This window comes from Schistosoma mansoni, chromosome 3 (genome assembly GCF_000237925.1).
Source record: "Schistosoma mansoni strain Puerto Rico chromosome 3, complete genome".
NCBI lineage: Eukaryota > Metazoa > Platyhelminthes > Trematoda > Strigeidida > Schistosomatidae > Schistosoma > Schistosoma mansoni.
In genome coordinates this window covers 11,313,758-11,327,449 of record NC_031497.1, presented here as the reverse complement: position 1 = coordinate 11,327,449, position 13,692 = coordinate 11,313,758, and the positions used below count along the sequence as shown (strand labels likewise).

The following is a 13,692-nucleotide window of genomic DNA, read 5'->3' as shown; positions in this document are numbered from 1 at the left end:
AAATATAATGTGATACATATTCTAATGACATTCAATAACTGACACTCGGCAATAAATTTCACACTTAAAGTTGAAAACAAACAAAGTATTCACTTGTTGATGTCGAAATGACAAGAAAACATAATGGAACTCTACTAAGATCCATCTACAAGTAACCCTTGTAGAATAGCCAACTATCAAGTTCTCACAGTTGAGTCTTCGTTAACTGGAGGCGAAACTTAAGTTTATCTCTCGCTACACGGATAATAAGAATTTTCATCCCCGGGGTCATAATTAACCAACTGAGCCCACTTAAGAAAATACTTGTCGAAAACGGGCGTCGATGTTTGTTGACAAGAATATGAAACTCAAACCGCTTAAAGCACAAACAACTTCCGTAGAAAGAAAAACACATTATATAGACATCAATTAAAAAGGTGATATAGCTACAGGCATTTTGAAGTGGAGAATTTCCGACTCTCAATAAAACATTCTTCACAGCAACTTTGGGAATAGTGTTATCCAGCTGATCAATGTCTACTAATAATCTTAAGGATGAAAAATCTCATTCGATCAATTATTTGTGCGTTCATCAATTTACCTGTTCATATGGAGCCAGGTATATAGGTTGTTCGATGCGTATTCTGTCCGAAAGAACTCGAGGAAATTACCCAGTTTGGCTAGAAAAGGATGGAAATGACTCGAAAAGATGTTCGATAACCGAACACCTTGCAAACACACGCCATTCAATCAAAACAGTTTCTGTGTTGAAAGTCATCTTCAATGTAAGTAGAAAGCTGCCTAAGGCAGTTATCTTCCATCATCTTACCATTTTTGAAGCACCAGTGATATACATGGAAAAATCAGAATTATGTGTCCAAAAGAAACTGTTACAATCCTTTCTTGCCGCCTATCTTCTTTATAGACCTTTTATCACCGACTGATATGTTCTTATTCTCCTAAAAGTGAACTCCTCGATTAATCAAATCTTTCTTATTGTATGTCTCAATTCTGTTTGTTTCTCAAATTCGCACATATTTACTAAAGCAAATAAAAAGAAAAAACCCAGATAATTTCAATTGCTTATTTCACAAGAAATCGTTAACTACTAGTTAACTATTTAGTACGTCATGTGATATTTTGTATAGGTCCCAATGAAAAGTATTTAGAATTTAAATACTTGTCTGAAATTTGTTTATTTCAACCAAGTGAATATGATATGTAATAAAAAATGTAATAAATTTATAGAACTTAAAGAAAATACCTTATCAAAAAATACTCAGTAATTTCAGTTTATAACGGTATGTAGTAGCTTCACAGACTTTCTTTTCCTCAGTCATTAGATTCATCCAATCTTCCATTCAGAAATCCAAATATTTAGTTATCTTCTGATGAGATTAATACAAAATGAGAATAAAGGGAGTCAGACGACGTAAAAGTTTCTAGATAAATGTTTTTTTATTGCAAAAATATATCTGAAAGGATTTTAACATTTTTTGGTGTGTTTTATGGCGGCTGCAGCTTAGAAAAGTTTCTCCAAATTATCCAGATGACCAAGAAAAGGATAACCCTCTTGAGCGACCGAATCATGATTAGGAACGTTCGATGTATTCAGAAATTTTAATAGTTGGTCAATTGCTCTCTGTATAAGGGTAAATATCTTCAGGTCGTGAACAGACAAACGAATTATTTTCAAAATTCTTTTGAAAATTTGCAAGTTGTTGTTTAAGAAAACTCTGTATCCTATAAACTTAGAGCAAATTATAGAATCTCTGTGTATAAGAATTCTCACTAAAGATTAGAAGAGAACCAATCAACGTTCATCAGTGGTAAATAAAAATAATATATTTGTAATATTCCAATGATTAGAAAAGTTAGATTTAGTTATTTATTCTTTGAAGAAGTAGCTTACACCGAGTCACAAAACGTCAGAAAATCAAACTTTTCTACTCACTGGTATATTACAAATATATTATTTTTATTTATAACAATCTACACAATGCTCAATTTACCTGAAATCATCAATTCAAACCTTGGTAATGATACCTACATTCATCAGTGGGTTGATGACAAAGCCAAATATAAAATGAAAGTAGATAAACAGACTGGATACTATGTTAATTATCAGTTCATTAAAATACTTCTGTCATGGTCTCAAACGAAAAGGTGTGATTACATTGTTTGACTGTATTGTTGCTATTTTAAGCTTACTCATAAGGTCTCTTGTATGGGTGAATGCGAACACAAAGTCCCCATATCAAAGAAAACCAGTGTTACTTTCAAATTAACAAATTTGATCACTGTAGTGTGTATGAGAAACTGACCAAGTATATATATATATATATATATATATATATATGAGATAAACTTAAAAGATGTTTAAAATCTACCTGGTTTTTAACGATTACTTTTCTTTAGTTGTAGTCATTAATTACGTCGTTGAAAACTAGTGGGCAGTAAATATAAAAACTGATTAAATGAACCCCTTTTGGCGCAAGATATGAAATGGAGTGAATTTATCAGAAAGAAAACAATCAAAATTTAAGATGACTTTTTGAATAAATTGTTGTGTTTTGAAAGCTATTTTCATTAGGAACTGCTCTCAAATAAAGAACCCCTGAAAGCCAGGAAGTATTGAAATAAAACTTTAGACATAACATCTAGTATTCAGCTGTTTTTCAGTTAATAACAGTTCGTAATGAAAATTACTTTCAATATAAAAGTCTTTTTGAAAATAACCATTTTTCAGCGCCTAATCGTGCCTGGCTTCAAGATTAAAGTCCTGGAGTTCAGATGAGAAGCCGTGACTTGCTCACTTCAACAATATACAGTGAAGGAGTTACCTGCCAAGCACACTGAAAGATGGTTGTGCAATATTACAAACTAATTAAAATCAAGCATGTTGATCACTGGTTACCAGCTCAGTGTTCCAGGAGTAAAACGTTCACATGTGAGAACGGAGGTCCTGGGTTCGAGCCGTGATGCAGCACTCTCTGGTTTCCATTAGTGGTTCAGCTAAGATCATTTTGTGTTCTAAGGAATGATAATCCAAAATTTTTTATAAACTCACTCCAATGAATTTTTCGGTAACTTGTAAAATATTTTTGTGATTGAAGAAATTCAAATTGGTAAAAACTGATGCAATTAACATTCCGAAATATCAGTTTACAAGAATAACGTCAAAAGTAAGAAAAAATAAACAGTCGTAGCTATAGAAACAAGAAACAAGTTTAATTAAGGCAGTCCAAATTAAGTACCATCAGTACAAATGGAAAACACCTGACGTCCATAGTTTTTTAAAATAAATAATTTAATCTAAAGATTTTTTTAAAATATAGAATAATACATATTAGTACCAATCGGGTGATGGATTTATTGTCGGTTGTGGGGAAAATTGATTCAAAGTAATTCATACTACTTTTACAGGTTATAATAATAATAAAATATTTCTGAAATTTATCGATGCAGTTGATTTTAGAACTGTAGTGCACTGCTAACTGAAAACGAGATTTCTAGATGTCAGCGAGTTGTGAAGATTGTTGGATTTCATTGAAATCATGAGCCGACTTAAGTAAAACTATCATCAAGAACCTGGAAACACTGAACTGCCGTTTAGTTCTAGTATTAGGCCCTTCAGCAATGCACATCCACGACCCCAAACGTGGGAATCTAATGGAATTCAGCAATCTCCACAACCCCTTACCAATAGTTATCATGTGCTAACTAGTGACTAGATTTGAGAGGAAATTTACGGAGTTCAAGTGAGAAGCCGAGACCAGAGAAACTAAACCATGGCGAGTGTGAGACTGTTACATATCCAAGACAATGGACAACAGTCGCGCAATATCGTGGATTGGTTGAAGTTGTACATTAACACCGTTGAATACCGGCTCAGTGGTCTACAGTTAGTGTGATGATGAGGGACCGAAGGCCCGGGGTTCGACTCCCTCATGCTGGATTAAGCACAAGAACTGTGTTGTAGTTCCATGCTACAATGAAACAGCAGTCCAGTGCTTCCATGTTCTCAATGGTGGTCTAAAATAGATCGGTTTATGATTTCAATGAAATGTGGAAAATGTTTGATTTCAGACCAATTTTTAGGGAGTTTCTCGGAAAGCCTTATATAAGCCAGTTGCTTCATCTTTCTTTTAAACTTCCTTTCATAGGTAATTGTGATAACATAAACACTAGTGGGACTGGTCTCAATTGCTTCCAATTAGTTTAATTATAATTAGACAGAATGTAACTTGCTAGATTACTATGAGTAGGGAGATTCTTTGTGTAGCAATTATTATGTAACAATGTTTTTCCTACTTCGATCAACAATAACATCAACTTGTTAATTCCAATTATCTTTTAATAAATTTGGTCAGTCACTTGTTGTCTGTTTTTAACTATATAACCAGTAACTTGTTTCTGTTATCGTTATTATTGTTCACTTAATCTTGTCCAGGAAGTTTAAAATTTTTATAACCGATTGGAACTGAATAACAATCAATCCAATCGAAAAAAATTTGAGTAAGATACTGCTCAAGCATTTAGCCATCGTTGACATTGACCTAGATTACCTGAATAGATGTAACACTTCATTCGGTTGGTTGATTTCTATAGATTTTATAAAAACCATAAGTCAACATTTTATTGAAAAATTGATACTAAGTAATATCAGAATGTTCGTAATAAGGTTAAATAACAGCCGCTTGCTAACAAGTATATCTCAAAGAATTTCAAGAGGATGAAATAAATCTTTACAAGATTTTTATTCATCGACAAATAGGTACTGTGATATATACTGTAATATATAAATCACAACTTCAGTCTACTTTCTGGATATTAACACAACACTTGAACTTAATATTTGATAACAGGAATTATTGACTTCATAAAACGAACAGGTAGGTACATACTAAAATATAATGTAAATACATAATATAAAGTTATCCATTAAAGCTGATATTGTGCATTAAGCAGGGAATAAATATTTACTGTAATTTTGTACCAAAAAAAGTTTTTATTATTGATCACTATGGATACGTGTAATATTCTGTTGTTTTGTAATAATCATGTTATGGTTACATAATGTTAACATCAAATGGTAATGAAATAAAACGAAACAGAAAAAAACATTTACATGGTTGATTTAGTTAATCAATAAATTCAAAATAATATTGTTTATTTGTTTTGATGAGTAAACACATAAAATGTGAATGGGATTACCAAGAGGTTTATGAGTTACTACATTCTATTTCTTTTTTTAAAATTCGTTCTAGTAACATTTAACTTGAAACAGTAACTTGAATTATGATGTTTGATTTCACATGGCAAAAAAGTTGACATATAACACTGTCATGTTAATGACTGAATATCATACAATACGATGGTGACAGACATTAAAGTGAAGACATTTAGATAGGGGTTAATTTATCATAGGAGTTTATTAAATGCATAAACTGGTTATTGATTAACAGTTATTTATACCAAACTAACAATTTTGACTAGTTCATAATCAACGTGAATCCAATCTAAACAAAAGGCGTCTCACAGATACAGAATATTGACAAAAAAGTAATATGAAAACAATGATAGTGTAAACCTTTGAACCAATTTGTTAAATATTTTTGTCTATAAGGATATTAGTCAGTAAACAGCTATGCTAAACTGTATAACCCTAAGTACCTATTTGTTTTCATAAATCTACTTGTTTTATATGCCTAATGTTATCTACTCGGAGTTATGACAAAGTACATTTCGTATTATGGATATCGTTGATTGTATCACGTATTGACCTAGATTTACGAGTAAGTAGATATTGCATCAAAGTTATAAAAAACAGATCAACAATAAGTAACAACAAGTATAGTCTTCTGTTGATTTTCTTCAGCCATTCAGTACAGAATTCTAGTGCGTTGAAACTAAGAGATTATATTCTCGTCTTAGACTGTGTAGAATAAATAAGTGATAAACATAGTCGTGAATGAATCGAAAATGATATCATTTGCATATCTTACTCCACTGAAAGGTATCGTATACTGAGCACTCCATATCATAATAAGCAAAATATACTACGGTAAGCGATTATTATTATTAAAAGAAGTGTTTATTAATTTATATTAGTTTGTTATAAAAGATATTGTTCGAATATAATCTATGCTGTTCATTTAAAATGTGTAAATAATCAACTTTTATATAGTTAAGATCATAAGTCAATTAAAGCTAGACCACCATGGAAAACCTGGAAGCACTGGACGGCCGTTTCGTCCTATTGTGGGACTCCTCGGCAGTGCGCATCCACTAACCCGCCTTGCGGGATAAGTATAAAACTAGGATAAACCAAAGTGTCCCATAAAATTCTACTTTTTACAATCCCAAAAGTTTGTTATCAAAAATATAATTCAAAAAAGTATCATTTCTACAACATTTTAAATATTTATCTACATAGGAGAACACATATCAAATATAGATCTATAAAACCAGACAAACCATTATAAGAGTCATTGTATATATACCTTTTCTTTCATGTCAGCTGCTTAGATTATCGATCCATTTTATTTTCTGCTTGTCCATACATCATTCTCCCTCAAGGGTATAAACTGACATCTATTTAATTATTGAAGCGAATAAACACGTGACTACCATAATCTCATCACAAAAATCCATATCAAGAGGCGCAGTCACATGATTAACCCATAAAGAGCTTAAACTAACACGAAAAACTCTGTTCCATCTCAAATAATGATGACAGTCACCCTAATCTTGTTGACAAAATTAATTTAGACAATTGCTTTTGAAGCTTTATTAATTGTAATATCTCAATGATGAAAACAGATTTCCCTTTGAATATTTGGACGATTATATTTCACAAGTTGATTGATTATTCTTGTTTGAATTTAAAGTGACTGTTTGAATTTTATTTGTTTCATTTAGTTGTTCTGTAAACTTAACACAAACTCAAAAAGTTGTATATTTGCCGGAAAAATTAAAGTTTTATTCAATTTTTCCCATTTATAAATTTGACTCAAGCAAGATTAATCAACGTAGTAGAATATTGTGAGTTCATTTTATTTAGTTATTTCTCATCAGCCCGTTATTTTGACGCCAATTAGATAGGACGGTGACGTTGTCGATGTGCTCATCACTTTAATGACCCGATATCTGATTCCAGGTAGATCGTTTGTTGCTTGTTATCGAAATATGTATGTCGCCAATCCTCGTATATAATAATCAACTGGAATCGCGTTAGTGTATAACGAAATTAAATAAGTAAAATACGAGAATGGATTTCGAATAAGTATATTTCAAATAAAAATAGTCACACAATAAAATTGCAGTCAGATAATGGGCCCCTAAATACAAACTAGTCATTATTGTATTAGTCACTAACGATCATTGTCTTTAATTTATATTCAAATTCAGAAATATTCTCATTGATACGGAATAATAAAACGGTAATAAAGATCAAAGGATTAAAATTATGTTCAAATAGTATGATAATTATACGGTAAAGAATAAGAAAATTCGGAATGGAAAAAATTTCATTCAAATCTCCCTAAGAATAACAAACAACAATTGAAGTTTGGTTACTTCTTTTTAATTTCTATGATGGAATTTTGTTTATCCTAGATTTTAATCTGGTTGTATTAGTCAGTCGCGTGAGTACAAACGATTTAAACGTTTATAAGACGTATCTTTCTTAAACTTTCTGCGTCCGTATTCAAGTTCTTGGTAAAAATATTTCCGAGAAAACATTATGTTTCTATTTCGCAACAGTTTCCAAGGTAAATTACCTCATGGTTTTGTACTTCAAGAAGAATGAGAATGTCTTCTAAATAATCATTCGAAAGGATAACTTAATTATTACTAAATGGTAAACAACAAAAATCCTAAGATATGTACGACCACTACTGCCGTTTCCATGTCTGGATAAAGGAGGAGGTATGGGCATGAGGTTAGCGACCCAATCCCGTAGAAAACTAATTGGCTTAAAATAAGCCAACCAGAAAAAAACATTCAAACAATTTAAACCCTGCCCTGGAAGTTGAAGGACGCCTTATAATGAAAGCCTAGTTCCTTCGGAAGTCACGAGGCCGATGCACCTTCTAACAACCAGAGCAACAATTTTTATAGGTACATGGAACTTCTGGACAATGTGGGTGACCTGGAGACTCTTCCAAGTTGCTGCAGAAATGAAGAAATACAACCTTGAGGTGATTGGGATTAGTGAAATACATTGGGCGCGGGTCGGACAACAACGACTAGCTTGAGGAGAGCTTCTGTTATACTCCGGTCATGAAGAAGAAATGCCCCACATAGACAATGAGTTGAATTGATGTTGTCCAGAAAAGCACAAAATGCACTTATTGGATGGGAATCTCATGGACCAAGGATCATCAAAGCCACCTTCAAAACAAAGAAAGAGGGCATTACAATGAACGTCACCCAATGCTATGCGCCTACCAACGATTACGATGAAGACGTTGAAGACCAATTCCACGATAGGCTGCAGTTGATCTTCGAAAAGTACCCAACAAATGACCTGACTATTCTGATGGGAGATTTAAATACCAAGGTTGGAAAGAACAACACTAGGTACGAAGACGTCATGGGACGACATGAACTGACTGTGAGAAAGGAACGAAAATGGTGAGAGATTTGCGAACCCATGTGCCTTCAATAAACTGGTCATAGGCGGCCCTATATTCCCACACAAACACATGCACAGAACCACATTTACTTCACCGGATCACAATACACAAAACCAAATTGACTATATCTGCATCAATAAAAGAGGATGATGGAGGATGTAAAAACCAGGAGAGGAGCTGATATAGCTGATATAGGATGAGAGGGAGACCATAGAACACATTACGCCGAGAAATGGAGACAGACATGAGAAAAGTGAACAAAAATTTGGTAGAATTAGGAATGAAGGCCCAGGACAGAGTGGGCTGGAGAATGCTGGTAGGCAGCCTATGCACCATTGGGGTTAATAGACGTAAGTAATTTAGTAAGAGGCAACGTTTAAATGATTTTTGTTAGTATTATAGCGAAATTGACATTCGGTAATTTAGTAACGACTAAAATGAATGCAGTTGGTGTGGAGTTACAGCAACGAGTAAATAATGAAGTCAAGCCGCTGGTTTTCTTTCCCAGGAAGTTCGAACCTTGTTACACGAGGTATAGGACCTTTGGAAAAAATCAAATAGCTGTTTGCCTTGTAGCTCAGCATTTTAACCATTTGCTGCAAGACAGAGATTTCTCGATACCTTTCTGTCACAAGCCGTTGATATATGCTTTTGACACCAAAAACTGATCGATATTCTCTTCGAGGAAGGCGACTACTCAATTATATTTCTCCGTTGTCGACTGAAATCAAGTTTATGTAAGAGTGTTCTCGTAGACGCATTATCATACCGAAACGTACATGCTATCATCTCTACGAAATTAATCGATCTGTCGAACATCGCTCGTTTGCAGGATAACGGTGCCGACTTCATTGCTTGTAAACAAGACTCAGGTTTAATATCAAGGGGTATTTCACTACCGAAATTCTGACTCCAGAATAATGTGTGACACATCAACTAGTACACACAAAACCTTTGTGTTGCAAGCATATATAGTTCGGTCACAGAAAGGTGTGTTTGGCCAAAATAAACTGAAATATAAGGTAGTGGACACAAAATTGTTTATAGTGTCAGAGCAACGAAATTCATAGACATACAATATAACAATTTCAGGATTCAATCTAACAGATTATCATTTTCAACTCGATCATACTAACTTGGTTGGTTTATTGGCTTTAAGGAAGGGTTTAATTATATCTTGACTGCAGTGAAACGTTTCACCAGATGACTAATTGCAAGCACAGTAAAAGAAATCTTGGCGGGAAATGTTGTTGCTGTATTCCTGGACAGATGGATTTCTAATTTTGGTTTACCTTCTACTGTTACTTACGTTAAAGTTAACAGTTTTAACTGCACCTGTTTAACTAATTTACACGCATTTTGAGCATCCGTCACATTACCACAACAGCATATCATCGAGAAGCAAATTGACTAGTAGAACGATTCCAGCGATAACTGAAAAGCACGCCGATGACACAATCTAATGTAACCAAATGGAGTGAGTTTTCACTTCTGACTTAATTGGGCACAGGCTCTACAATCAAGGAAGATTTCCAATGCACACTTGTTAAGCCCATTTATGGAATTGACTCGACTTTTCCGATCACCTGATTATGTGTAAAAGCGACTCCTTATGTACCGACCCCGCGTCATTTTGTAAAAGGGTGGGAAGCCATATGAACAATATTAAACCTGTTAACCTCAACCGATTTCCAAAGAATAGCTAATTGACAAACATCTAGATATATGTGAATTTGTATTTGTCCATGTCGATTCCGTAAGACATCTTTTATAACACCTTTACAAGGTGCCTTAACGGGATTTGCAGAGAAGAGAAGACTATTTCACGATTAAAAGGAAGTAAGAAAAGGAGGTAGTTTCAACTGACAGGATTAAATATAATTTTGTAGAGACTAAAACTCATGATAACCGGAAGTCGCCTGAAGACAACAGCAATTGCACTATGCTGCTCCTCACGTTCACATCCAACTCTTCCCCTGCCTTTTTGGAATCAGCACCTCTGACACCCGATAATGCTGACGTCACACCTTACACCTCACTTAGTTCATGATTCCACAATTTCACTCATTTCAAAAACTATTCCTAAAGAAAGGTACATATTACAAAATGTCATGTTGAATTCATCACCTTTTTTTTTCTGTTATTTTCTGTAGTGGAGATAAATTACCATATACCTATACATGTTACTCGCATTTAAACGTAACCGTATAACTCTTATCATTCATCTCAGATCGTTTACAGATTTTCGTGATCAATGCATTTGCACAAACTTTGTTAAACCTTTTCAATAAACCATATATTCATATCGGGTCAAACACTAACTTTCCCATGGAATTTACGAAAAAAGGCTTTCCAGACAGTATTACAGTGCGATATATAGTACGACTGGTTCATCACTATGAAATCTGAGACTTTCAATATCTGATTTCTGTAAGACCATTCGGTTTAGCGAGTTAATTGTCGCTAATATTTATCTCCCATAGTAAGTTCCTGTACCCCTTTAAGTAAAACCGTCCAGAAGTTTAGTCCAAATAGCCTCTAATAACTGGCAAGACTCAGAGATACATGGCTGTCCACTGTAACGTTCAGAATTCTTGTGGTAAGTAATAAGAATTTATTGCTCACGATTGGTCAAATTTTTGAACAGTACTCAGTACTCACTGACTTACAAAGCAGAGAAAAATTATATGATGAAGTGCTGAAAGAATATGAGATTTTATGAAGCAGGAGTTCCCAATACATTGCTGATAGACAAAAAGTTTGTTCTCCTAACATTCCACAGAACCGATGAAATAGCTATTAAATTGTTTTACAATAGAGATAAATAACGGAAAACTGCATCTCGCTAACCGAAGAAAGTCTTGTTACTTCGATACGTCCTTAGGTTGAATAGCAAAGAAATTTTGAATTTTCTATGCACATTAGCAACATAACCAGTCAAATATTCATCTCAAGGTTCATCTGTTTAATAACATTAGGTCGTAAAGAGGACACAGCACTCGATGAAAAATTAGATTTTCTGAAGAAGCTTTGCATTACTATATCATTAAGTACTTACGCTGAATGTGTAGTTTAGTTAGTTCGCTCAAACGAGCACTTGACAAGTGGCGGAAGACACTCATTAAAATAAAACGATTGGAATGTTTAATGGTGTATCATTTTGGTTGTTTAGTCATAAATATATTCTGCAACAACTTGCAGCAGATAAAACCATAAAACACAATAATGAGGTCATGACTAGCATTTTTCAAGATGTTTTTTGGGGAGTCGGACTTGACGTTATAAATAAGTACCTAGGTATTACACTATTTTTACTTCACTTCGTGTCAAAGTTACCAAACCTTTGCTGATATTGAAAGGCGAGTACTGAAAAGTGAACGACAACAGACTGTACAGCGCATACAGAAATATATATGATTTAAGTCAATGAGTAGAAAAAACAGGTGTATCAGCCAAGCAGCCGTTGTGAAACTAAACAGAGTATCTAAACCTTACTGAATACGTCAATACAATAATGGCAGACAATATCAGGAAATACCAATTAATTCCAAGGTCTACAAGAACAAACTTACTAAGAAATTTATCCTGCACTTCTGATCGTGTTATCCTACATATTACCATTCTTGAAAATACCTCGAATCAACGATAAGGATAGAATTTGACCAAAATTTCAGGGTTTTAAGAAGTGGAACCACGGTACTTTATTCGTGTAAACTGTAGTGTTTATAAGATTGCCAAACTAATTGAAGGTCCTACTTAACGTTCTGAATTTTAAATTCTCCTATTGCAGCTGAGCCACAGTAGAACTCTTAAATCACTGTGAGTGATAACTAATAGCATGGATTTTTCCTAAACACTGTCTGTTGTAACCTGCATGCCTTACGTTCCTGATGTTAAATAAGTATCAAAGCAGCTAAATAGGACATCAAGATGATTCTTAATCGCCCATACTTTGTAACTTTCTGTATACCTTGACAGTATATTGAGGTCGAACATAAATTAGCATTGCTTATTTGATAGTGTTTAGAAGGTTGGTGATAATATGAAACAAATAACGATGAACCTAGTACCTTACCACATAATGCTGAAATAAGTAACGGTTTCTTGAACGAATTCGCCTTTGCCAACTAAGAGTTTTTCGACTCATCTAATTTGGTTTCCATGAATTACTGAGCTTCTATTTTCAAAATGGACTATAGGGCTGAGTCTTGCTGAACACTTTGCAGAAATTAATATGGACTCGATGTGCTAGCTTAGTAAGTGAAGGCTCTTTGCCCAGTCCACCTATGCTAACCGCAGGCTTCAGTGATTAGCTTACCAATTCCTCAACGAGTATTAGCTGTGTGATACGAAGATATTTGTTTAGACAGTTCCATGAAGTTTGTGATCATTAATTTTATACCACTTAGATCCATGATTTCCCTTATTTGGTCTATCTTAGTTGAGACTAATTATTTTACCCCGGTAAGTATCTAATTTAGCTGTCGCTATTCCATTTCAACTGAAGTATCCTAATGTCTGTCATTTTCACTCCTCAAATATGTACTTTGAAATATGCTCAAAATCTTTGCCGAAATCGAAAAATCTGAAGCAATTTTTTAAAACCCGGGAAATGAGAATAACAACAGTGTTTTTAGCAAGCTGTATTTTGTTTAGTTTGTTAGAGTCATAACAACTAACAGTGCGTTTTTTGAAACTACATATTTATTTATCTGAATCTTTCGCAGATATTTTTCAGTTTTGACCATAAGACCGCCCCATATTCAAGCAAATTTTGCCTTCATCTTTGATTATTTGCTTTTGATTTTAAATGTAAGCTTAATCCATGAGGTTAATCAGTCATTCTGTAACTAATTTTATTCATTCTTCTTTATCATGATTTTTTCATACTGATATCTCAGTACGCTCAAACAAAACAATGAATTGTTAAGCTAGACGTAAAGTAACCTAGTCAAATCATGTGTTTTTGACTGCTTTTTCATTGAGTTTTAAAACATCCCAAGCTCCGAACTTTGGGACAAAATTGACCAATTTTCAGTAAACTTTGGAACAGTCCCATTGAAAATTACTT

General features: G+C 33.8%; 1 protein-coding gene across 1 annotated transcript; it reads left to right on the top strand.

Annotated features, from left to right (window-relative positions):
- Window positions 1-5,693: 5,693 nt before the first annotated feature.
- Smp_202230 (uncharacterized protein) lies at window positions 5,694-5,930 on the top strand (the record flags this gene model as incomplete). Its single annotated transcript, XM_018799211.1, has 1 exon — window positions 5,694-5,930. The coding sequence occupies one exon, from the start codon at window positions 5,694-5,696 to the stop codon at window positions 5,928-5,930; it is 237 nt and encodes a 78-aa protein (XP_018651022.1).
- Window positions 5,931-13,692: the final 7,762 nt, after the last annotated feature.